Source organism: Leptopilina boulardi, unplaced genomic scaffold, assembly GCF_019393585.1.
Source record: "Leptopilina boulardi isolate dan_hultmark-lab unplaced genomic scaffold, ZJU_Lbou_2.1 LbouV2_327, whole genome shotgun sequence".
Classification (NCBI taxonomy): Eukaryota; Metazoa; Arthropoda; class Insecta; order Hymenoptera; family Figitidae; genus Leptopilina; species Leptopilina boulardi.
Window position 1 is genome coordinate 3611877 of NW_026137893.1, and position 24053 is coordinate 3635929.

The 24053-nt window shown below is 27.1% G+C and overlaps 2 protein-coding genes across 2 annotated transcripts in view; one reads left to right on the forward strand and one right to left on the reverse strand.

The window, feature by feature from the left end:
* Positions 1-24053, reverse strand: part of LOC127284870 (uncharacterized) — a 431539-nt gene that overhangs the window by 385576 nt on the left and 21910 nt on the right. The window lies entirely within an intron of this gene.
* On the forward strand, positions 1681-12006 carry LOC127284871 (putative serine protease K12H4.7). The gene is made up of 10 exons (XM_051310570.1): positions 1681-1994; positions 5555-5736; positions 5905-6088; positions 6248-6296; positions 6439-6574; positions 7207-7273; positions 7706-7919; positions 8153-8285; positions 8564-8733; positions 11796-12006. Exons 1-10 carry the CDS (start codon positions 1797-1799, stop codon positions 11936-11938), a joined length of 1476 nt encoding a protein of 491 aa, XP_051166527.1. The 5' UTR covers positions 1681-1796; the 3' UTR covers positions 11939-12006.

Below are 24053 nucleotides of genomic sequence, written 5' to 3' on the forward strand. Positions count from 1 at the left end.
TATTTATTTCACCCACAGGTGATTCTTTTTTTTTTTTTTTTTCTAATAAGTTCCTCCTTTTCTCCATAGCAGTAACAATGAAGTTAGTTTTTAAAGAAAGAATTTGAAATTTACAAAAAAAAGCTTGTAACAATTTTAATATTTTAAAATCCAATAGATAACAATTTTTAATAAAATGTTCATTCTTGATTTATAATTTGTATTTTTTCGTTTCTATATAATTTATTTATTTTTAAATTTATGATTTTTTTTTCTTTATTGATTTTAATATAAAATATTAGTAAATTAATATTTAAAGAAAAAAAATTTTTTTTTTCATGTAATATTGGAAAATTAAAATTATAAAATTTTCAATTTGACATGTATAACTATATTGTTCATCGGTCGTATAGCTTTATTCGAAATAGAAAAGAAGATAAGCTTGAACAAGATATGTATTATACGGCGTCTCTTATATTCTGAGATAAATAGGAAAATGGGGGCAAGATTGTCAACTTTATTACGACATCCCGTTCTTTAGTAAAATCCTGATTGTAAATTGTTTCAGGTATGGAAAAAAAAAATATATATATATATAAATATTAAATGTACTTTCATAAAAATAATTACAAATGCCAATCATAAACCAAATGCGAATATTTAATTGAAAATTTATGTGAGTTCTATTTTGTTTTTTTTAATTAAATAAATAAAAAAAATATGAGGCATTCTTTGTCAAAAAGTCACCCCCACTGCCCAGAATAGATTTAATTTAAAAAAAACTCTATATGGGCTTAAATTACATCAAAGTTTGTCTATTTTTTGATGCCGACATAGAAATTTACATTACCAATTGATGGTAAAATAGTAAAATAAAAATATAAAAAAATTACCGTCATAGAAATCTACATTACCAACTGATGATAAACAGGGAGAATTTTTTTTTAAATTTGTTTTACCATCAATTGGTAATGTAGATTTCTGTGTCGGTAATTTTTTGTATTTTCATATTAATGTTTTACCATCAGTTGGTAAAATTGTAAAAAAAATTGACCGAATTATAAAATTATTCGAAAAAAAGTTAAGTAATGAAAAATTTATTTTTGAAATTTATTTTAAAAGAAAAAAAAAATTCCCTTGGACGCTCAAGTTCATTCTAAAATGCGTACACTTGTATTTTAAATTCAAAGACATTTATTTTTTTTTTTTTTTTGTTATTATTTCTTATAGATATAGTATATACATTTTGAAATTCCAAATGATGAAAACAAATTCCAGAATTTTTTTTTTCCAATCAATACAAACTTCTAATTCTAATTCCATTTAAAATATTCAAATAAAAATTCTTTAGTAAATAAATAAATAAATATAAATAAATGAAATAATAAAAATTTTATAAGATTGTGAAAAAAATATTTTTCTATTTTTATAAAAATTAATCTGAATATTTTTAAACGTTATATATGTGATTTCCTTCTTTTTTTTTCTTTATTCTCTTTATCTTAATAACTAATCCAAAGTCCTCAAGATGGTAATTAATTTCAATTTATCAAATCAATAAATATTATCGATTCCTCATTTTGTCAATATAATATACGGACAATGTAAATTTCAATAAATCTAATCTAATCTAATCTAAAATTTATAATATATCAAGACTCAATTAAAATTATTTGTCATATCATCATAAATAACAAAATTGTCTAGCTGAACGGATTATTTTTTATAAAAAATTTTGTTTATTTTTTATTATTTAATTAAAAAAAAAAAAAAAAAAAAAAAAAAAACAATATTATTTTTTATCGTAAGAAAAAAATATGATTTTACTGCATTTAATTTCAATTCTATGTATATTCATTTACAATGCAGAAACTTTTGGATTTCGAGGATTATTTTATGAGGGATTAAAAGAACCAGAATCCTCTCTTTGGAGAAATACAACATTGACTAATGAAAAATGGATAACACAATTGGTGGATCATTTTCATATTCAAGACTCACGAACCTGGAAAATGGTATTTGCTTCAAATTATTTTCTTTTTAATATATAATATTATACCCATATTGTTTTTTAATTTTTAAAATAAATTTTAATATACGAAAATTATTATTTCTACTTTTTTCCAACATATCAATGATATTGAAAAATTGGATATAAACATTTTTTTTTTTTTTTTTTTGTTCAAATTGAAGTGAACAATTCGTGCGCCATCTGTCAATGGCGTCACTAAACAACAAAATATTCTGATTGGTTGAACAAAATTCTAATAAAACTTTTGTATTATTTCTAATAGAAAAATTCACTTTCAATAGACTGTATTTAAAAACTTTTAAACAAATTGAATTTCAAATTATAACTGACGATGAGTTTAGAATAAACCTCTGAATTTTCAATTTAATTTTATGTTCGCATTTGAGGTTTAAAAGCGTGACCACATTTTATTTGCATCTAAATGTAAACAAATCGTTCGGAACAAATATATACAGATAATTATATACGAAATCACAATTATTTTTATACATTTAAAATTATGAGATTTTCTTTTAATTAAAAAATTTATATATGTAATATAACAGTTTTATAAAAATAATTTTCAAAAATATTTTTTTAAAAAAATTAAAATACCTAATTTTTTAATAAACTTGAAATACTATATTTTTTATATAAAATTATGGTAAACAATATTGGTAATTTTTATCCAATTCTTACAAACAATAACTCATTTTTCTTTTTAAAAGATTTTTTACAATTCTATTCATTGAATATATTTTATTAAAAATACATATTGTTTAAAAGTTAATAAAAAAAATAAAATTTTTATTTTTTATATTTTTTTAACAAATTAATTAAAACTCAAACACACAGAATTGTAAATAATCGTTTTCAGGAGAAAAATGAGCCATTGTTTATAAAAATTAAATAAAAAGTAGAATTATTATTCACTACTTTAAAAAAAAAAAACATAACATATATTTATTAATTATAATTTAAGAATAAATTTTAATACAAAATAATTTTTTTGAAAATTTTACAAATGGATCTTTTGAATTTTGATGAAATTAAATTGAAATATACAGTGCGGTCTCGTAACTGCAACATTTGAAACTGCAACAGTTTCGTTACTGCAACACCCCACCTCGACCACCGGACTTGAAACTGAAACGTGACGTCGGCAGCTTTCAGTGCCGTATCTACAGCGGAAAATGAATATCAAGTATTCATAAATAAAAATGAAAAAAAACTCTAAAATTGTTTTATAATTAAAATTTAAAATAAAATTGATAAATAAAATAAATTATAAAATATATAAAGTAAATAAATATATAAATAATTATAAAAATATAATTAAAATTTAATTATGTAATTATTAAATGTTTCATATAAATATAAAAGTTTGGTGTCATTTTTAAAATATTAGTGATATATAATATGCAAATTGGATTTGATATTCATCTTCTGCGTAGTAATTAATAAATAATAATAATACATATATTTGAAAATATAAACACCTTCTTAACACACAAAAAAAAGTTTAGTGTTTCTCGAGGTTGATGTTTTAAATGAAAATTGTTCATTGAAACAAAAAATATGTTTAAAAATTATTGTTTGAATATGGTATAATAGAAACAATAAAATATATTTAAAACAAATAAAATAATGTACTTTTTAATATACTAATTAAATTAAACATAAAGAATATTTAAATTAAATTTAAATGTATATTATAGAATGTATAACAATTATTTTTAATATTTATTTAATTTATCTGATAAGATAAACAAAATTTTGATATAAGCAAATTTTATTAACAAAATTAAATTTTTTAAAGGATTTTTGTCATTTTTTCCCAAAAATTTTTTTAAAGAGAAATTCAAAGTGAAAGTATGAAAGTAGTCCGTTTTTCAGGGGTCTTAAATTTTCTCGCGTATAGTAGGTATGTACGTCCCTGAAATGGTAGGTAGTGGGATATGTTGCAGTATCAAGTCCGAAAGAGTGGGAAATTTCAGAGAATGTTGCAGTTACGAGACCGCACTGTATATGTATTTTTAATTCTGTTATAAATTACTTTTTAGTTTGAGGTTATGTTAATGAGTTGAACTTCCTTATATGTTCGTCTCATAACTTAGACCTAATTTTATGGTTATGTTTACTCCTTTGGTTGTGATCATGGAGTAGTATAAGGAGACCGAACGACGTACATTGAAAGTGGACCAAATTTTGGTGACCGGTTAGTGTCATGAAAATACGTAATGGAGCACAAGCGCTCTCGTAGAAAGTATGTAAACAGTGAGAAAAATTAGAAGTACGTTGAACATAACCCAAAAATACATTCCCTCACAACACAAGGATATTCAGGATATCCCTGGGACGTCCTGGGGATATCCATTTGCTTTTGGCGATTCGGATATCCCTACGATATCCTCTGGATATCCATGGACATCTCTAAGATATCCCAGGGATATCCAAACCGCCGAAAACAAATCGATATCCCCAGGACGTCCCAAGGATATCCTGAATATCCTTTTGTTGTGAGGGTTGCTTCTTCTTTTTAAAACTTTTACAATGGCTGCGACTGTCCAGCTGAGTTTAACACAATCAGTGGCGCTAGTGTTTCATTAAGTATTTTCATGACACTAAGCGGTTACCAAAATTTGGTCCACTTTTAACGCAGATTTAACATGGTCATTCGGTCTTCTCCCTCATAACAAAAGGATATCCCTAGGATATCCATATCAATGGTCGATATCCTAGAATGGTCCCCAGGATATCTTGGGATATCCTGAGAATATCTTCTTGACATCCAGAAGATATACTGAGAATATCCTGAAAATATCTGTGGGATATCCTGATGATATCTATGGGATATCCTGATGATATCTGTGGGATATCCTGACGATATCTATGGGATATTTGGAGGACATTTATGAAAGTCTATACCCCCACAGCAACGGATATTTAAGGATATCCCTGGGACATCCTGGGGATATCCATTTGCTTGTGGCGGTTTGGATATCCCTCGGACATCCTGAGGATATCCTGGGACATCCCTGGGATATCTCAGGGATATCCAAACCGTCGCAAGGCAATGGATATCCCCAGGATGTCCTAAGGATATCCTTAAATATCCGGTGTTGTGAGGGTAGAGATATCCAGAAGATATCCTGTGGATATCCTCAGATATTCATGGGATATCCAAACGATATCCAAACCGACGATTTTTTGGATATCCTTAAGAGATCCTTTTGATATCTATAGGACATCCCTAGGATATCTGCGGGATATTATCAATATATCCCAAGATATCTTGTGTTATTAGGGAAAAGGAACAATTTTGTAAAATTCAAGAAAATTGTTCCTCTTCGTATCACTTATATTATTTGTCAGACAACACATATTTTTTAAACATTTGTTTTTATATCAAATAAGTTCGCTTCGAGTACGGAACCCTCGATTTCAGTCCGATTTTTTTTTTTATTTTAACAAGACCACAAATTTATATTTTTTTTCAGTTAAATTTTTAACGTTATAAAAATGTATTTTTTTTTTTTTTATTATTATTATTATTATTTATAGCGTTACCTCGAGAATGATGGATATTTTAACGGCACTGGTCCAATTTTGATAATGTTGGGTGGCGAGTGGAGTATTAATCCGGGATTTTTGAATGCAGGATTAATGCATGGAATAGGCGCTCAACATGGAGCGTTGATGTACTACACGGAACATCGATTTTATGGCAAAAGTAGACCCTTCGAGTATGTCGACTATATATGTATAAATGTATTGTTTTTTTTTTCATTTTTTATAAAAAGTTTTTTGTTACTGAAAATATAATAAAAAAAAAAAAAAAAAAAAAAACTATACAAAATACAAAGTGAATAATGAAAAGCATTTTTTTTTTTTTTTTTTAATACACATTGCAGAAACGTCAGTACAAAAAATTTAAAATATTTAAACGTAGACCAGGCATTAGCGGATGTGGCATATTTTATAGAAACCGTCAAACGAGAAAGAAAGCTCAATAATACAATGGTCATTGTTTTTGGTGGATCATATGCTGGAAATATGGCTGTGTGGATGAGACAAAAATATCCACATTTAGTTCAAGTATTTTATAAAAATAATCATTCTTTTTTTATTATTATATATAATTATAATTTTTATTCTTTATATATTATATTATTAAAATGCAGTTTTATTTAAAAATATACATGCTAGAGAAATTAAATTTTTTTTTTTTTTTGATAATTTAAATATATTTTACAGGGTGCTTTAGCCAGCAGTGCTCCAGTATATGCAAAGGCAAACTTTTACGGTATATATATATATTTTTTTTTTTTAAAATTAATTATTATTTTTGTGTATGAATAAAATTAATTTTTGAAATAACTTTTAAAAAATTTTTCACAATTGAAAAAAACAAAATATAAATATTATTTTTTTGAATTAAATTTCAGAATATTTGGATGTAGTAACAGCATCTTTAAGTAAATATAATAAACAATGTGTTGTTGAAATTAAAAATGCCATTCAAATAATTGAAAAAAATATCCGTTCTAAAATTGGAAAAGAATTGATAAAAGAAGAATTTAAGTAAGTTGAGTTTATAAAGTTTATTATATTTTTTAATTTCTTAAAGTTAAGCACCCTGCGCGCTTAGTGCGCCAACCCCCATTATTTTCCACTTTAATGATTAATTTTTTAATGGCTTAAAATTATTAAAATTATTAAAATTTTATTAAAAATTTGAGTTTATGTTCGTTTCTTGATTAGGGGAATTTAAAGTTATGTTTGTCGGACATAGCCTCAAACCCAATATCTGTGCCCTTGAATTTTGAGGTTATGTTTGATTTCTGACCTTGAATCCTGGAAACCTATGCCCTTTAATTTTAAGGTTATGTTCGATCCATGGATCCAACATAACCTTAAAATTAAAGGTCATGCATGACCCTGAATCCTGTAGACCCAGGACCTTAAATTTTGAGGTTATGTTCATTTGAGGTTAAAATCAGAACTAAAATACTAATATAGGTATATATATGGGTCATTCCATGTCAAGAGTAACTAACCTAACCTTTGGCAAAAACATGGGTTGAGTACACTTGACATGGAATGACCCATTCTGGAGGCAGCGGCAAAATCTTTTTATAATATAGAGAGATAATAATTATAATAATAATAATTATAATTAATTAATAATTGTTTTTTTTTTATTGCAATTTCAGTCTTTGCAGTGTTCCCGATACGTCAAGTCTCAGTGGTAATGGAATATTTTTCGAATTTCTTACAGAGGTGAACAATCATATTTTCTTTCAATTTTTTCATTATAATTATAATAAAAAAATACAATAATTTGATGAAATAACTGATTTTACGCTAAAAATTCGTAGTCTCTAATTATAACAATAACACGCCCACAAGTGTCTTTCTCTCTTTTTATTGGCTAGTTTTCAAGGTCATAAGACAGCAACCAATTATCATCTTATGATCTTAAATAGTAGCCAATGACGAGTGAGAGGAGAGGGGGCTCTTTCATAGGCGAAGTCACAAGTTTAAATTTAAAAATTATTGTTATTGCACACGGATAATTAATTCTATATTGTATATAAAATATTAATTATAATAGTATTATAATATATTATTCAAAATTAATATTCTAATTCTTAATTAATTCTAAATATTCAGAATAATACTAATTAATATTAATATATTTTGATTTCTTAGACATTTTCAAATATTGTTCAATATAATGCAATAAATAATAATGGTAAAACTGCAATATCAATTGCATGTGACAAAATGACAAATATCACATTAGGAACACCATTTCAACGATTGGGAAAAATTGTCAATAATGGAATGGCTTGCACTGATATTGACTATAATTCATTAATTAAAAGACTAAGAAACGAATCTTGGGATTCTAATACTGGAATTAGTAAGTTTATTTAAATAATTGTTTTAAAAACAAAATAAAATTAACTACAATAGTTATTAATAATTAATTATATACATTAATCTCAAAATAAAAACCACTTAGTATATTTGCACTTTTAATTAAATTTTTTTTATCATAACTAAATTTTAAATTAAAATTTTTAAAATCATATTTCACTTCAATATTTAATTAAACATTACATATATAATGAATCTAAAAAAAAAAATTATTAGTGAGACAATGGATCTTTCAAACTTGCACTGAATATGGTTACTTTCAAACAACTGATTCGAAAAAATCCATTTTTGGCCCTCATTTAAGTTATGAATATTTTACAAAACTCTGCAAAGATATTTATGGCGATGAGTATGTAAATTTTACTTTTTCTATATTGATCAAAAGAAGGTGTATAATTTTTTTTTCAAATTTCAGAGATTTTAATTTAAATTTACTAATAAATTAAACCAATTCTTATTTATCCTAATTTGTATTTAATATACATATATTATAAGAACAAAATAATTATTATTAAGCCAGTATGAAATATAAGAAAAAATCTATACATCTTATTTGATACAAACTTTTACGTTAATTGCAATTTTTTATTATTATTATTAATTTTTACAATTACAATAATATTTTAGATATACAAAAATTTTGCTTAGCGAAGGAATAAAACGAACAAATGTCATGTATGGTGGAAGAATACCGGATGTACAAAATGTTCTTTTTGTCAATGGAAATATTGATCCCTGGCATGCTCTCTCAATTTTAGACAATCTTAATGAAGCGTCACCATCAATTTTTATAAATGGTAAAAAAATTTATAAATTAATTTTTTGATTATTCTAATTTAATTTAAAAACATGTAGATTTAAAATCCGCAAAAATATTTACAGTTACTAAACTTTTCATTTAAATGGTGATTCAAGCTCACCATGTTATAGCCACTGTAAACTTGATGGTATCATTTTTGAATGCAACGTTTTGATTCGATATAAGGTATCAAATTGATCTAAATATTTGGATCATTTTCAAGAAATGATCCAGAATATGGGATCATTTTTTGATACCTGAATTGGTATCAAAATATAACTGTCATGGCTGGCATGCTCTTATTGACAAATTTATTAATTAATTTATTAACTGCAATGAATATTAAGATATTAAAAATACTTTTATTATGAATTTTAAGAAAGAGAGAAGCGAAAACTTATAAATTGCGAGCAATTAAATAAGAAAAAAATTTATTTCGAAGTAAAATAAAATACACTAACTTTTATTTATGTTTATTACATAAGATTTAAGTTAAGTTCACAATCACAACACTTGAAAATTTTTAATTATTTTTATGGTTTAAATAATTATCAATAATTTATATATTATAAATGAACAAAATTTAAGCAATGCACGCTTGATAAATATTTCTAATGCGTTGTCAATTAATGCAATTAATAATTTCCTATTACACAATATCATAATCGACATATATGTATATGACATTTGTAAACAAACAGGGTTGGGAAAGAAGAGCCCAAAATATTTTCCTCCAAAGCAGAGTTGAGTAGGATTGAAATTATGTCCAACAATAATTTTCAGAAAGTGTATGCATTTTCCAAATTCTCGCTATGAGTGCTCAGTTATCACGAAAAGGTTCTCAACATGTTTATAAAAGTATAGTTTAGTTTCATTGATTGAAACATTAAATTTAAAATAACATTAAACATTTAATTTTAACATTAAACATTAAATTTCATTAGTTAAAACATTGCAATTAAGAGGTGAACGTGAAACAGACTATAGTTTTTCATGTTTTTGATCAAGACAACGTTCGACACTCTTATCAGAATTTCTAATTAATAGAATTTTCATTTGTCTGAAAAAAGATCTCAACATTTGAATTTTTTTCATTATATTTACAGTTCAAATTATTTTTAACAAAACTATTAAAAAATAATTATTTAGTTTTTCCCTATTTCAAAATTACATGTGCGTTAATCTTAAACGTGAAACAGAATCCTACCCAACTCTGCTTTGGACGAAAATATTTTGGGCTCTTGTTTCCCAACCCTGTTTGTTTACAAATGTCATATATGTCGATTATGATATTGTGTAATAGGAAATTATTAATTGCATTAATTGACAACGCATTAGAAATATTTATCAAGCGTGCATTGCTTAAATTTTGTTCATTTATAATATATAAATTATTGATAATTATTTAAACCATAAAAATAATTAAAAATTTTCAAGTGTTGTGATTGTGAACTTAACTTAAATCTTATGTGATAAACATAAATAAAGATTAGTGTATTTCATTTTATTTCGAAATAATTTTTTTCTTATTTAATTGCTCGCAATTTATAAGTTTTCGCTTCTCTCTTTATTTTTTTCAAAAGTCAAAAATTAAAAACGTTGTAATTCAAAAACTATTTTATCAATAATTCAATAATAATTGATTTTTAGACTTTCATCAACAATGACAACATTTTAGAAAAGTATGGATTAAATTTGAGAACTTTTAATTTTTTGTTCAGACATTTCAGGAATTTTGCCTCATAATATATATATATACAGGGTGTTCCAAAAGTATGGAAACTTGCAAATATCTCGAAAAGTACGAATTTTCATAAAAAATGTTCAATACAAAAGTTGTTCCAAACAAAAAGATCTACATTGTTGAAACCAAAAAATTGGGCCCCGGGCCCAATGTTGGGCCCTACAATGAAAAAAGTAGTTTTCTTAAATGAGACCACTAATTTGGAATATCAAATTCGTAATCCCCATGAAATTCTGCGTTCAGACATGTGGTATAAGTGCCAAAAATATTGGGCCCAATCCAAGATATCGGGCCCAACATTTTTCGACAAAGGAATAAATTTAAAAAATCATATCTTTGGGGGTTTTTGGGGACACAGGATTACAAAATTCAAAGCTACTTTTCAAATTGGGCACAGAGCCCAATGTAGGATTCCGCGGCCCAATGTAAGGCCCACAGCAAAAAAAATTAGTTGTCTAAAATAAAACCCACTAATTTTTAGTATCCATTTCGTAATATCGTCATGAAATTTTGGATTTAGTTTTGTAGTACAAATGCCAAAAATATTGGGCCCAATGTTTAGGATTGGGCCCAAAATTTGTTGACAAAGAAATAAATTAAAAAAATTGTATCTTTGGGGGTTTTTGGGTTCACAAGATTACAAAATTCAAAGCTACTTTTCAAATTGGGCACAGAGCCCAATGTAGGATTCCGCGGCCCAATGTAAGGTCCACAGTAAAAAAATTAGTTGTCTAAAATAAAACCCACTAATTTTTAGTATCCATTTCGTAATATCGTCATGAAATTTTGGATTTAGTTTTGTAGTACAAATGCCAAAAATATTGAGCCCAATATTTTTGGCATTTAGACTCATTTTTTTACTGTGGGCCTTACATTGGGCCGCGGAATCCTAGATTGGGCTCTGTGCCCAATTTGAAAAGTAGCTTTGAATTTTGTAATCCTGTGACCCCAAAAACCCCCAAAGATACGATTTTTTAAATGTATTTCTTTGTCGAAAAATGTTGGGCCCGATATCTTGGATTGGGCCCAATATTTTGGGCACTTATACCACATGTCTGAACGCAGAATTTCATGGGGATTACGAATTTGATATTCAAAATTAGTGGTCTCATTTAAGAAAACTACTTTTTTCATTGTAGGGCCCAACATTGGGCCCGGAGCCCAATTTTTGGTTTCAACAATGTAGATCTTTTTGTTTGGAACAACTTTTGTATTGAACATTTTTTACGAAAATTCGTACTTTTCGAGATATTTGCAAGTTTCCATACTTTTGGAACACCCTGTATATATATATATATATATTTGTTAATTTCTAGGATCATCTCATTGTATGGATCTTCAGGTTGATCGTTTGACGGACAATGAAGATTTGAAAAAAGCACGAAAACGTGAACGTGAAATAATTGTTAAATGGATTAAGACATGGAAGAAAAAAGTTCCATCCATTATTGATCATTAGAGTAAGATGTGTTATATATATGTATGTAAGGATAATTTAAATAAAAAATCATTTTTAATACATTAAAATTACTAAAATATCATTTTACTTTACCCTCATTATAATATAGACATATATTTACATCAATTTAAATGTAAATCACTAAATATATATTTTTTTAGTTTTAATCGACTTGAATTTTGCTATTTTCTTTTCACCTACCGTTCTAAAAATAGTCGAGGAAACAGTTGAAAATACCTTTTTCGCAATTCCAAGCGAGAGAGAGAGAGAGAGAGAGAGAGAGAGAGAGTGAGTCAAGTTTCCTAAATAAATTGCAGGGAACGAAAACGTTTTAAAATCGTTACTCGCGCGTGATAAGAGTAAAGTGAGAGACTGTAGTCGTTAAGCAAATTAAATGCACTCGCTGCTGTTTTGTCCTCTCGTTTATGTGCCGCACGCTTTATAGAGAGGCATTCAACTTTAATCATGAACGTCTATATATGATATTATTTAAGTTATTTTTTTCTTTTGCCCTTAGGGAAAAATACATTTACAAAATTTTGCAAATTTTTATTATTTTTTTAAAAAAAAGACAATCTTGAGTACTCTATTTTGTAAATTCGTTTCTTTTTCACTTCATCACTTTCATGCGGCACATTAAATAGTAAATTATTTTTTAAAAAAAAATCAGTATAATCACTCTTAATTAAAAGTCATAATTTAGTTATAAAATTATCATTTTATTTTGTATGATTCGAAAAGTGGGATATCTTGAAATTCTTTAAAAAAAAAAGAAAACTATATTTACCACTTGTAAAGGATTACGAGTGTTGGTATAAAAAATTTTGCAATGAACACAATCTTGCAAAAAGAAAGAAAAAAAAAGAGGAAGCAGAAAAATTCCGTTGCTGCAACTTTTTTTATCAGACCACGTATAATATCATGATGAAACTTTTTACACAGTTATGGGATTCAACTTTGGCCCCGCGGGCTTCTCAAACGTACTTTGGCTCATAATCATCGTCCAACCATATTCCCTCATATATACATAGATACGTGACACTTAGTTCAGGCAAATATAGCTTCTAAAATGAATTAGAAAAATATATCCCTAAGGATATGTTACTTATGCCTTTGAATTTTGAGGTTATGCATCATCTATGACCTTGAATCTTTTAAATATTTTTAAGTCAAATTTTGGTGGGAAATCCCCCTAACCAAGAAACGAACATAACCTCAAACTTAACTTAAATTTTTTCAGGAAATACCTCTCACCCATAAACAAACGAACATAACCTTAAAATTTATATGAATTTTAACCACCAATATATACATACAAAAAAAAATACCAGATTAGAATTACACTTTGTCGATGAATTTTACTCTTTGGATTACAAGGTCGCAATTTGTACACTCAAAAAAATAAGTAGTAGATTTGACTACTTTTTAACTACCCTGTATAGTACAATAGGTCCTCAACTCAATTTTAAAAGTTGTATTAACTACTAAAAAGTAGTTAAAATAACTAAGAATGTAGTTGATATAATAAGATTTTGTAGTTAGTTTTAAATTCTAACTATATTTTTAAGTTAATTGTACTACTAATTTTTAACTTCTTAAGAAATAATGAAATTAACTACACAAACATTGTTAAACTAACTAAGAAAGTAATTGTTTTAACTTCTTTTCACTCAACTACCAAAAGGTAGTTGAAGATTTCGGATAAATTTTTTTCAGTGTAAATTTATAATCTCAGAGAGTTTGTGCTTGCAACCTGAATGTAATTCTACACGTGCGACATTGTAATATACCAAAGCGTTTTCGACAAAAGTGTAAAATTACTGCGTCCAACGTCGGACGTAGTAATTTTACACTGTCATTTTTTGCACTGAAAAAAATGTTGCCGCGAAATTCAACTAACATTGAGTAGTTGACTCTAAAAAGTAGTTAAAATAACTACTTTTTTAGTTAATCTAATCATGTTAATGTAACTATTTTTAAGAAGTTAATAAGTAATAGTTGGTTTTACGTAAATATATGTAGTTAAAGTACAACTACAGGTCGGTAGTAAAATTAACTTTCTTAAGATAGTAAAAACAAATGAAATTGTAGTCAACTCAAAATTTGAAGAGTAGTAAATCCAACTACCATTCACCGCAGTTATATGAAAAGGAATTATTTTCTTTAATTAATATCACAGAAAAAACCTGGTCTCAAAATGAGTAGCGTACGCTACTCAATTTGAAGTGCAACATAAATGAGCCAGGTTGGTGGCGCCACTGTCTATGTCGTTTAACATTGGCTCAATTTGAGATGCAACAAAAATGAGACTAGGTTTTTTCATAACTGCTTTTTGCGTAGTAAATTTTTTTTTTAATTTCTATGATTTTATAGGCTTCAATAAAATTCTTGTTGTAGAATTAACAAGTCGTCTGTAATTAAAAATACTACTTTAAGTAGTAGATTTTTACTATTTTAATTAATTCGATAAACTTAAAGAAGATTTTTGATATAGAATTTACAAATCGTTTCCAGTTAAAATTACTATTTTCAGTAGTAGATTTTACTACTTAAAGTGGTACAATAGGCTTTAAGAACATTTTTGTTGTAGAATTAACAAATCCTTTGTGATTAAAACTACTACTTTAAGTAGTAATTTTTTACTATTTTAATTAATTCAATAAGCTTGAAAAACGTTTTTGATGTAAAATTTACAAATCGTTTCCAATTAAAACTACTACTTTCAGTAGTGGCTTTTACTACTTAAAGTGGTTCAATAGGCTTTAAGAACATTTATGTCGTAGAATTAAAAAATCCTTTGCAATTAAAACTATCACTTTAAGTAGTAGATTTTACTGCACTATGCAATTATAAACAACTTATAATATAATTAAAAGATGAAAAATTTACAAGTCAAAACTCAAAAAAGGATAGTTATAGCAACTAATAAAAGTAGTAAAAATGACTACTTTAAATAGTTAAATTACCAATTGGACAAGCAGAAAGCAGTCTTCAAGTAGTTTGCAGACTGTCGTAGCGAGCGTGCGTGGTTAGTCGGTTAAGGTATCGGATAGCGAGCGTTAGGGTCGAGGGTTCAATTTCCGTCGGTTGGAAATTTTCTCTGTTAGGTACATAATCGTTAGGGCATAAAATAAGCGTCAGTATAGGAGAGAGGATGAAAAAGTCAATTCTACTAATAATAAACAATTATAAATAAAAAATAATTTTATTTTCCTATTTTAAATAGTAAAATCTACTACTTAAAGTAGTAGTTTTAATTGCAAAAGATTTATTAATTCTACAAAAAAATGTTCTTAAAGCCTATTGAACCACTTTCAGTAGTAAAATTTACTACTTAAAGTAGTAGTTTCAATTGAAAAATATTTATTAAATGTACCAAAAAAAATGTTCTTAAGCCTATTGTACCACTTTAAGTAGTAAAATCTACTACTTACATCTTGAGTTGTTTTAAAATTTTTGAATTGAGTTAATACAATCACAAAATGTCATTCTACCAATTACAATCTTAATTGGTTTAACTATTTTTATATAGTTAATAGAACCGTTTAAATTCAATTGAGGACCTATTGCACTACGCAGAGTAGTTAAAAAGTAGTAAAACCTACTAGTTTTTTTTCAGTGTGTGTGTGAGGGATTTAAAAATTGTTTTCTTTTAATATAGAAATATGTCATTATGAATTACGCGATTCCAATATTTTGAATTATCATTACTATATTATAAAAAGATATCGCCGTTGCCGCCGCTGATTCAAGTATGAACGCTAGGCGAGAACTTCGACGCTACGCGGGAGCTCACAGTACTCGCCTACAGTTCAACTCGCGAAGCATTAAAACTCGCGTACCGTTCAGAATTTGTCTCGAAAATTTCAGATATTGTACTGTATATATATATATATCAAAAACATAAGTTAAAAATTAACATAACATCAATACTCAAGGTAAAATGACAGAATCATAGATTAAAACGAACATAATTTCAAAAATCAAGGACATATGTCAAAAAACAAAGTTTTCGATGGAGTAGAGACGGACATAACCTCAAAATTATTATCAGAGGTCAAGATATGACCCTTTCTTTAAAATTTTAAAGGTCATAGGTCAACGGAGAACATAATCTTAAATTTACGTTGAAGGTCATAGGTGTGTAGGCTAACATAACCTCAATATTTGGTCAAAGTTATAGAAAAAATCTAACATTACCCCAAAATTATAGGGTCACAGGTCTGAAGGACGTTATCCGCGGTGCATCTTAGAAACAAATTCTTTAAAATGAAATAATAAATTTTATTTAAAGAAATTGGGTAAAATTAATCTTTAAAAACATATATAAAAACTTATTCGGTCCCTAATTAATTTTTTCAATTGCAGAATAGATGAAAATTTAGTTTAGGGATGCAAATTAAAATATAGTTTATGTTCATATTAAAATATATAAATAAATTTCTGTTGTTCAAATTTAAAATGTTTTTATTAAATATAAATTTAATCAAAATAATATTTAATGTTTTTAGTAAATTTAAACAGGGGATTGGCGCGCGAAGCCCCCCTAGTGTATATATATATATATATATATATCCTGTGTTTCAGATTCAATTCCGGATGCAACAATGTTATTGAAGGATATATGGCTCGTCCTTAATTATAAACTAGTCCTTAGCATATAGACGTAGGTATATATTTAGATGAAATTTATGTTCCGGATATAAGATATATGGATGATTGTCATGATGATAGAAATTTGATATTGATTTGAAATTTTTGATAATGATTTTTTGAGGAGGGAGAGAATTCATTGACTACTGTATAATATACATATATATCTAGGTAAGGATATCGTTACCAAGCCAGAAAGTTTTAACAGAGATCGATCCTGAGGCGGAGATAAGTTTTCCTTTTCCACTATCCTTTCTGCTTTCTTTCACTGTCTTTTCTTACCGTTCTTTCCACGGCGAGAGAAGGAGAGAGAGAGAGAGAGAGAGAGAGAGAGAGAGAGAGAGAGAGAGAGAGAGAGAGAGAGTTGGTCGTTCTTTTATTCTGAATCAGGGAAGTTTCAACTTCTTTTCTAATTTTCTTTTTTTTTTGTCGGTAAGCAAGTTCGAACTTGTAATTTTTTTTTATCGAAGCTATACTGAAGTCATTTTCCTTTCTCTTGTCTTCGTATAGTTTTGTTTTTAAAGAAAAATGTAGGTATACACAAAGAATGTAAACAATTTTTATTTTCAATTTTCATTTAAATAATGAAATTTTATTCTATATATATATATATGACAAAAGTATAATTTTGAATATAATATATATGTCATTTTCAATTTTTATTATACAGAGACTCAAGTTCTTTTTCTACAAATGCTTCTCTTAAATTTCAACGATGTGGAGAAGGGCGAAATCTTAAATGTGAATCCCCTTTTCTCGTGTGCGCGCAAGTGAAAATGTTGCCGTTATTCGTACTCGAAAAATGTCTCCGTAATATTTGCTGAAGTATAAGGAAGAAAAGGTTCGGCCGCCGATTCATATATTCCATTGGTTTGAAGCAAGAGAGAGAGAGAGAGAGAGAGAGAGAGAGAGAGAGAGAGAATTCTATGTTAATGTAGAAGCATAAACTATGAGCTAGAGGCTAGACAGGCTCATGACTGGCTTTACCAGGAAGCAGCTGTATCTAATGTCGAAGTCGCTTCCTTGGCGTAAATCTCACCTAAAGAGAAGAATTTTCCCAACCTATTTTCAACCTTAAATTTAAGGTGTGCCCGTAAATTTTCCTATATAAATTTAAAACAAAATTCGTTCTCTTCTATATATACATTCCAGCATGATTTTGAATATTTCTTTTGTACAGATATTTTAGATGACAGAAGGAATGAAAAAAAAAAAAAAAAAAAATTCACTTTACATTAAGGTAGAAAAGTAAAATACTCATTTCCTAAAATAAAAGTCAAATCTAATATTTTAAAAAATGTCTCTCTATAATTATTATAAAAAGATTTCGCCGCTGTCTCAAGTATGAGTCATTGCATGGCAAATGTATCCAACATACGTTTTTTACAAAGTTAAGGTTAGTTTGGGTTACTTTTCTGGGAACTTGCGGCTATATTCTCTGTCAAAATTCATATAAATTTTAAGGTTATGTTCGTTTGTTTGTAGATGGGAGGTATTTCCCGAAAAAATTTAAGTTAAGTTTGAGGTTATGTTCGTTTCTTGGTTATAGATAGAATTTCCCGCAAAAATTTGAACTAAAAAGGTCTAAAAGATTCAAGGTCATAGATCAAACATAACCTAAAAATTCAAGGTCATATATCATATCACAGAAAATTAAAAGGCATTAAAATAAGCTGCAACGCTTATTATTTTAATCCAATTTTTCTTATTTTAATACCAAAATGGATTACAAAATAAGCAAAATTGGATTAAAATAAGAAGCGTTGCAGCTTATTTTAATGCCTTTAAATTTCTGTGCTAGCGTGATTTTATAATTCAATGTTCAAAAGCTTTATTAAATTCGAAAATTAAATTAAAAACAAAAATTGTGACTTACAAATATTCTAAAGCCAAAATTAATAATGCTAAAAATATTTAATTCTAATCCTTCAATACACAGAAAAAACCTGAATTCAAATTGAGTATAGATTCTATACTCAATTTGATTCGCAACAAAAATGAAACTGGTTGTTTCATTTCGAGTTCTAAGGTAAAAGTATCAAAATGAAACAGGCAAGTTTCATTTTGAGAAAAAGAAAAATGGAAAAATATTGTGAAATAACGAATAATTTTGCACAAAAACATGAAATATAATAATTACAAAGAAGTAAATAACACGCTAGACTTAATATATTTGATTAAAAATTGCTTGTAATCGCGTAATAAAATAATAAAGGAAATATGTTTTTAGGTTAGAAAAATGAAAACATGTGTTTTGACAACAGGAACGGTACTGCCAACTTAAATAATAGCGGTAAATTTAAAAACTTATGAAATTAATTATTATCTACGTAAATAATAATAAATAATTTTTATTTAAAAACTTCTAAATATTCGTACTGGTCAAAATAATCTTTCTGGTGTTGTTGAAATATTAGAAACAATAATTGAAATACAAAATTACTCTGCTTATGATGCCAACTTAGAAATCTGAAATTCCAGCCAATATCATTTTGAATAACATGAAGTTTGTCCCATACTCATTTCGATACCCAAAAGAAAATGAGTTGCAACAAAAATGAATCCAAGTTTTTTCTGTGTAATAATCGAACTGAATTAATATTGTTGAGTAAATTTTAAAATGATCCTAATGACACTAATTATTTGAGAGACAAGTATCAACTATATAGAGCAAAATGATGATATTGATTGATTGTTATTGATGCTAATTTCTAGTGTCAATTTGATGTTTAATTATAACCATATGTCGAGATATTACGATCACGAAACCATTATCATTACACAGTAATATATATATATATATATATACTAGGGGGCTTAACCCCCTATTTAAATTTACTAAAAACATTAAATATTATTTTGATTAAATTTATATTTAATAAAAAGTTTTTAAATTTGAACAACAGAAATTTATTTATATTTTAATATGAACATAAACTACCCCCACAGCACCGGATATTTAAGGATATCCCTGGGACATCCTGGGGATATCCATTTGCTTGTGGCGGTTTGGATATCCCTCGGACATCCCTCGGATATCCTGGGACATCCCTGGGATATCCCAGGGATATCCAAACCGCCGCAAGGCAATGGATATCCCCAGGATGTCTTAGGGATATCCTTAAATATCCGATGCTGTGAGGGATATTTTAACTTCCCTAATAACACAAGATATCTTTGGATATATTGATAATATCCCGCAGATATTCTAGGGATGTCCTATGGATATCAAAAGGATCTCTTAAGGATATCCAAAAAATCGGCGGTTTGGATATCCTTTGGATCTCCCATGGATATCTGAGGATGTCTTCTGGATATCTCTATAGACTTTCATAAATGTCCTCCAGATATCCCATAGATATTGTCAGGATATCCCACAGATATCATCAGGATATCCCATAGATATCTTCAGCATATCCCATAGATATTTTCAGGATATTCTCAGTATATCTTCTGGATGTCAAGAAGATATTCTCAGGATACTGTTTTTAAAGTCATTATGAGACTACAAGTGAGAATATTCTGTGAATTAAATTTTATATAAATAAAATAAAATGCAACTTGTTTTTCGAGAAAGTTGTTTAATTTGAAAAATTATTAACTAATTTTTTTCTCATTCGTGATTCATTCCTTTATTCATATGCTTAATAATATTGTCAGAAAATAAATTGGCTTTAAACAATATAAATTCTTCCCCGCAAATAACGACTAACTATTAATATTAATTATTCATTAAGTGCATGAGTTTTTTTTAAAAACTTTGAAAAATGCGTTTTAAATCTTCATTTAAAATAAATTAGAAGCTCATAAGATTTTTCTTTTTATTATATTATTATTCATTATATTAGCTTAACAATTTTAACCTTTAAAAATATATGTTGAGATATTAAATATCCTGTGAATATCCTAAGAATATCCCACGGACATCCTGAGGATATTCCATGGATATCCTGCGATATAATATCCAATAGATATTTTGTGAATGTCTTAGGGATATCCTGTGTATATCCTATGGATGTACTGTTGATGTCCAACAGACCAAGATATCCTGGGTACCATTCTAGGATATCGACCATTGATATGGATATCCTATGGATATATCCTAGGGATATCCTTTTGTTATGAGGGTTGCATCCGTTAACTAAATTTTCATCTATTCTGCAATTGAAAAATTAATTATGGACCGAATAAGTTTTTATATGTTTTTAAAAATTAATTTACCCAATTTCTTTAAATAAAATTTATTATTTCATTTTAAAGAATTTGTTTCTAAGATGCACCACGGATGACGTCCTTCTAACCTATGACCCTAATTTTTGGGTAATGTCAGATTTTTTTCTATAACTTTGACCAAATATTGAGGTTATGTTAGCCTACACACCTATGACCTTCAACGTAAATTTAAAATTATGTTCTCTTTTGACCTATGACCTTTAAATTTTTAAAGAGAGGGTCATATCTTGACCACTGATAATAATTTTGAGGTTATGTCCGTCTCTACTCCATCGAAAACTTTGTTTTTTGACATATGTCCTTGATTTTTGAAGTTATGTTCGTTTTAATCTATGATTCTGTCGTTTGACCTTGAGTATTGATGTTATGTTAATTTTTAACTTATGTTTTTGATATATATATACAGTACAATATCTGAAATTTTCGAGACAAATTCTGAACGGTACGCGAGTTTTAATGCTTCGCAAGTTGAACTGTAGGCGAGTACTGTGAGCTTCCGCGTAGCGTCGAAGTTCTCGCCTAGAGTTCATTCTTGAATCAGCAACAGCGGCGGCGTTATCTTTTTATAATATAGTAATGATATATTTATTTACCTATATTACAAAATGATATCGCTGTCGCTGCTGTTTCAAGACTCTGAATATAGCCGCAATTTCTCAACCTCATACCCCTTCGTTGAGGAAGGAAGGAGGTGGATTGCCCGCCAAAAGTGACATAAATTTAGATGTTATATTATTTTGGCGGGAAACGACCAAGAAACAAACATAACCTTAAAATTTAGTTAAAATTTTGGCGGGAAGTGACAAAAAAAAACGAACATAACCTCGAATGTAAATCAAATTTTGTCAGGAAATCTCCCTTAACCAAGTAACAAACATAACTTCAAATTTTAGGTTTAAAATTTTTGACAGAAATACTCTTAATATAGCCCATAACATAACCTCACATGTAGGTCAAATTTTAAAGGAAAATTAACATCTACCAAGAAATGAAAAATCTTACAACCCATGGAGGACCGAACCCAGATCCCTTGTTGCGCGAGCCATGTACTCTGACCACACAGCTACATTGAATTAAAGATATTTTACCTAATATACTGATTCTAGAATATTAATATTTTACTACCTTCTGTTGATGATAGTATAATAACTATTAATTAGTTTTAATTTAATCTAATAATATACTTTATAATCCTTTTAATATAATTTATTTAAAAAAAAAAAAAATCATAAAATATATGATTAGATCTTCTAAATATTTCAGAAATGGGTCAATTTCTGCACGGAAATCTTTATTTTACTTAAAAAAAGCATGTCCCGTATAATTTTTCTTTTTTTTTTCTTTTTGCTTGAGAAGGAGAATAAAAAAGAAGAAGGCAATAGGATTCGCAGTTCCAAAAGAAACTTGGACGAATCTAAAAATTGGACGGCTTCTTGGGACGCTTACGAGGTCTGGACGTGTGCGGATTACGATGAATCCTGCAATCCAATGTCTGCTTTTGAGTCTACAGTGGAAAGGGGGGGTTTTTTTTTTTAGAGGGCAACCAATGGAAGTCAGAAGAAGAATTTCGTATCGGATATATCGACTGGAAGCAGCTTTGGAAGAAGCGGTATAAAAAAAAGAAAGTAAAAAAAATAAAGAACGGGATGAGGACCAAGGACCTAGTATGCTGACAGATAGGTTTGAGGAGAAAACTTTTTATTTCAGAATAAAAGTGACGAAGAAAATACATGTGAGATTGTCATTTTTATAATTATTATTAGGTGGATTAGAAACAAAAATGTTTTTATAGATCATTGCCGAATATCAGAAATACAACTGATGACATTGATGATTATTACCATTCCATTTGTTATCCTAACGATTCTATAAAGCCAATATTTTGATCATTATTCTAGATGCTATAAATTGATGACAATAAATAAAACACATTATCGATATAATAAATATTGTTTTTATTATCACAATTTGATTAAAATGAAAAAAAAATTTATTTGTTTGAAATACTTCAAATTATTTGAAAAATATTTAATTGGTTCAAATACTTTTTATTTGGATCAAAAAAACATGTATTTGATTCAAATAACTTGAATTATTTGAATCGCATTTATTTGAATCAAATAAATCGTATTTGGTTCAATTAAATAATTAATTGAATTAAATAAATGAATTTATTTAATACAAATAATAAGTTACTTGAAACTATTCATTCATTTATTTCACTCAAATATTTTGTTTATTTGATACAAATAAAAAATATTTGACACAATAAATTTATGTAATTGATTCAAATAAACTCAATTATTTAATACAAATAATTCGTTATTTAATACTAATACACTATTTTATCAAGACAAATAAAAAAATATTTCAATCAATTCAATACAATAACTTTATTTAACTGATTCAAATCAAATAAATGGAATATTCAAAGTTAATAAATAATTATTTAAATCAATTATGAAAATTATTCCATTCAAATAAATATTTACTAGACATAAGTATTTTATTTTATCGTATCAAATAAATAGTTATTTGAATCAAATACAAAATATTCAAATCAAATAAATGGAATATTTAAAGCTAATAAATAATTATTTGAATCAATTATGAAAATTATTTTATTCAATACTGCATGTTTTTTGATTGAAATAAATATTTGTTTGCATTAATAAAATATTTTTCTTGAAACAACTAAAAATTTTCTTGAATCAAATATTCTATTATTTGTCATAAGTAATGTGTTGGAGCTATATTAAAATATTGCCAATTATTTTAATTTTGATAGCTGCGAGTGATTTTAATTTATTTATTTGAGTAAGAATTTAATTTAGAAATGGAAGAATTAGTAAATAAATATGTTATTTATTCATTTCAAATTTTGTTTTATTTGAATCATACAAATCTTACATTTTATGCAAATAAATTTTTATTTTATTTGATCCAAATACACAATTTATTTGCATAAAATGTAAGATTTTTTTGATTCAAATAAATCAAAATTTAAATTGAATAAATAACATATTTATTTACTAATTCTTCCATTTCTAAATAAAATTCTTACTCAAATAAATAAATTAAAAAATATGTCAATATTTTTTTAATTAATGATTAAACGCAAACCTGAGAAATAAGTAAATCTAACGCATGGGCGGAATGGAACCTACGGCCTACGGATTATGAGTCTAACACTTTACCAACTACGCTACGCACGCTACGTGCCCGCGTG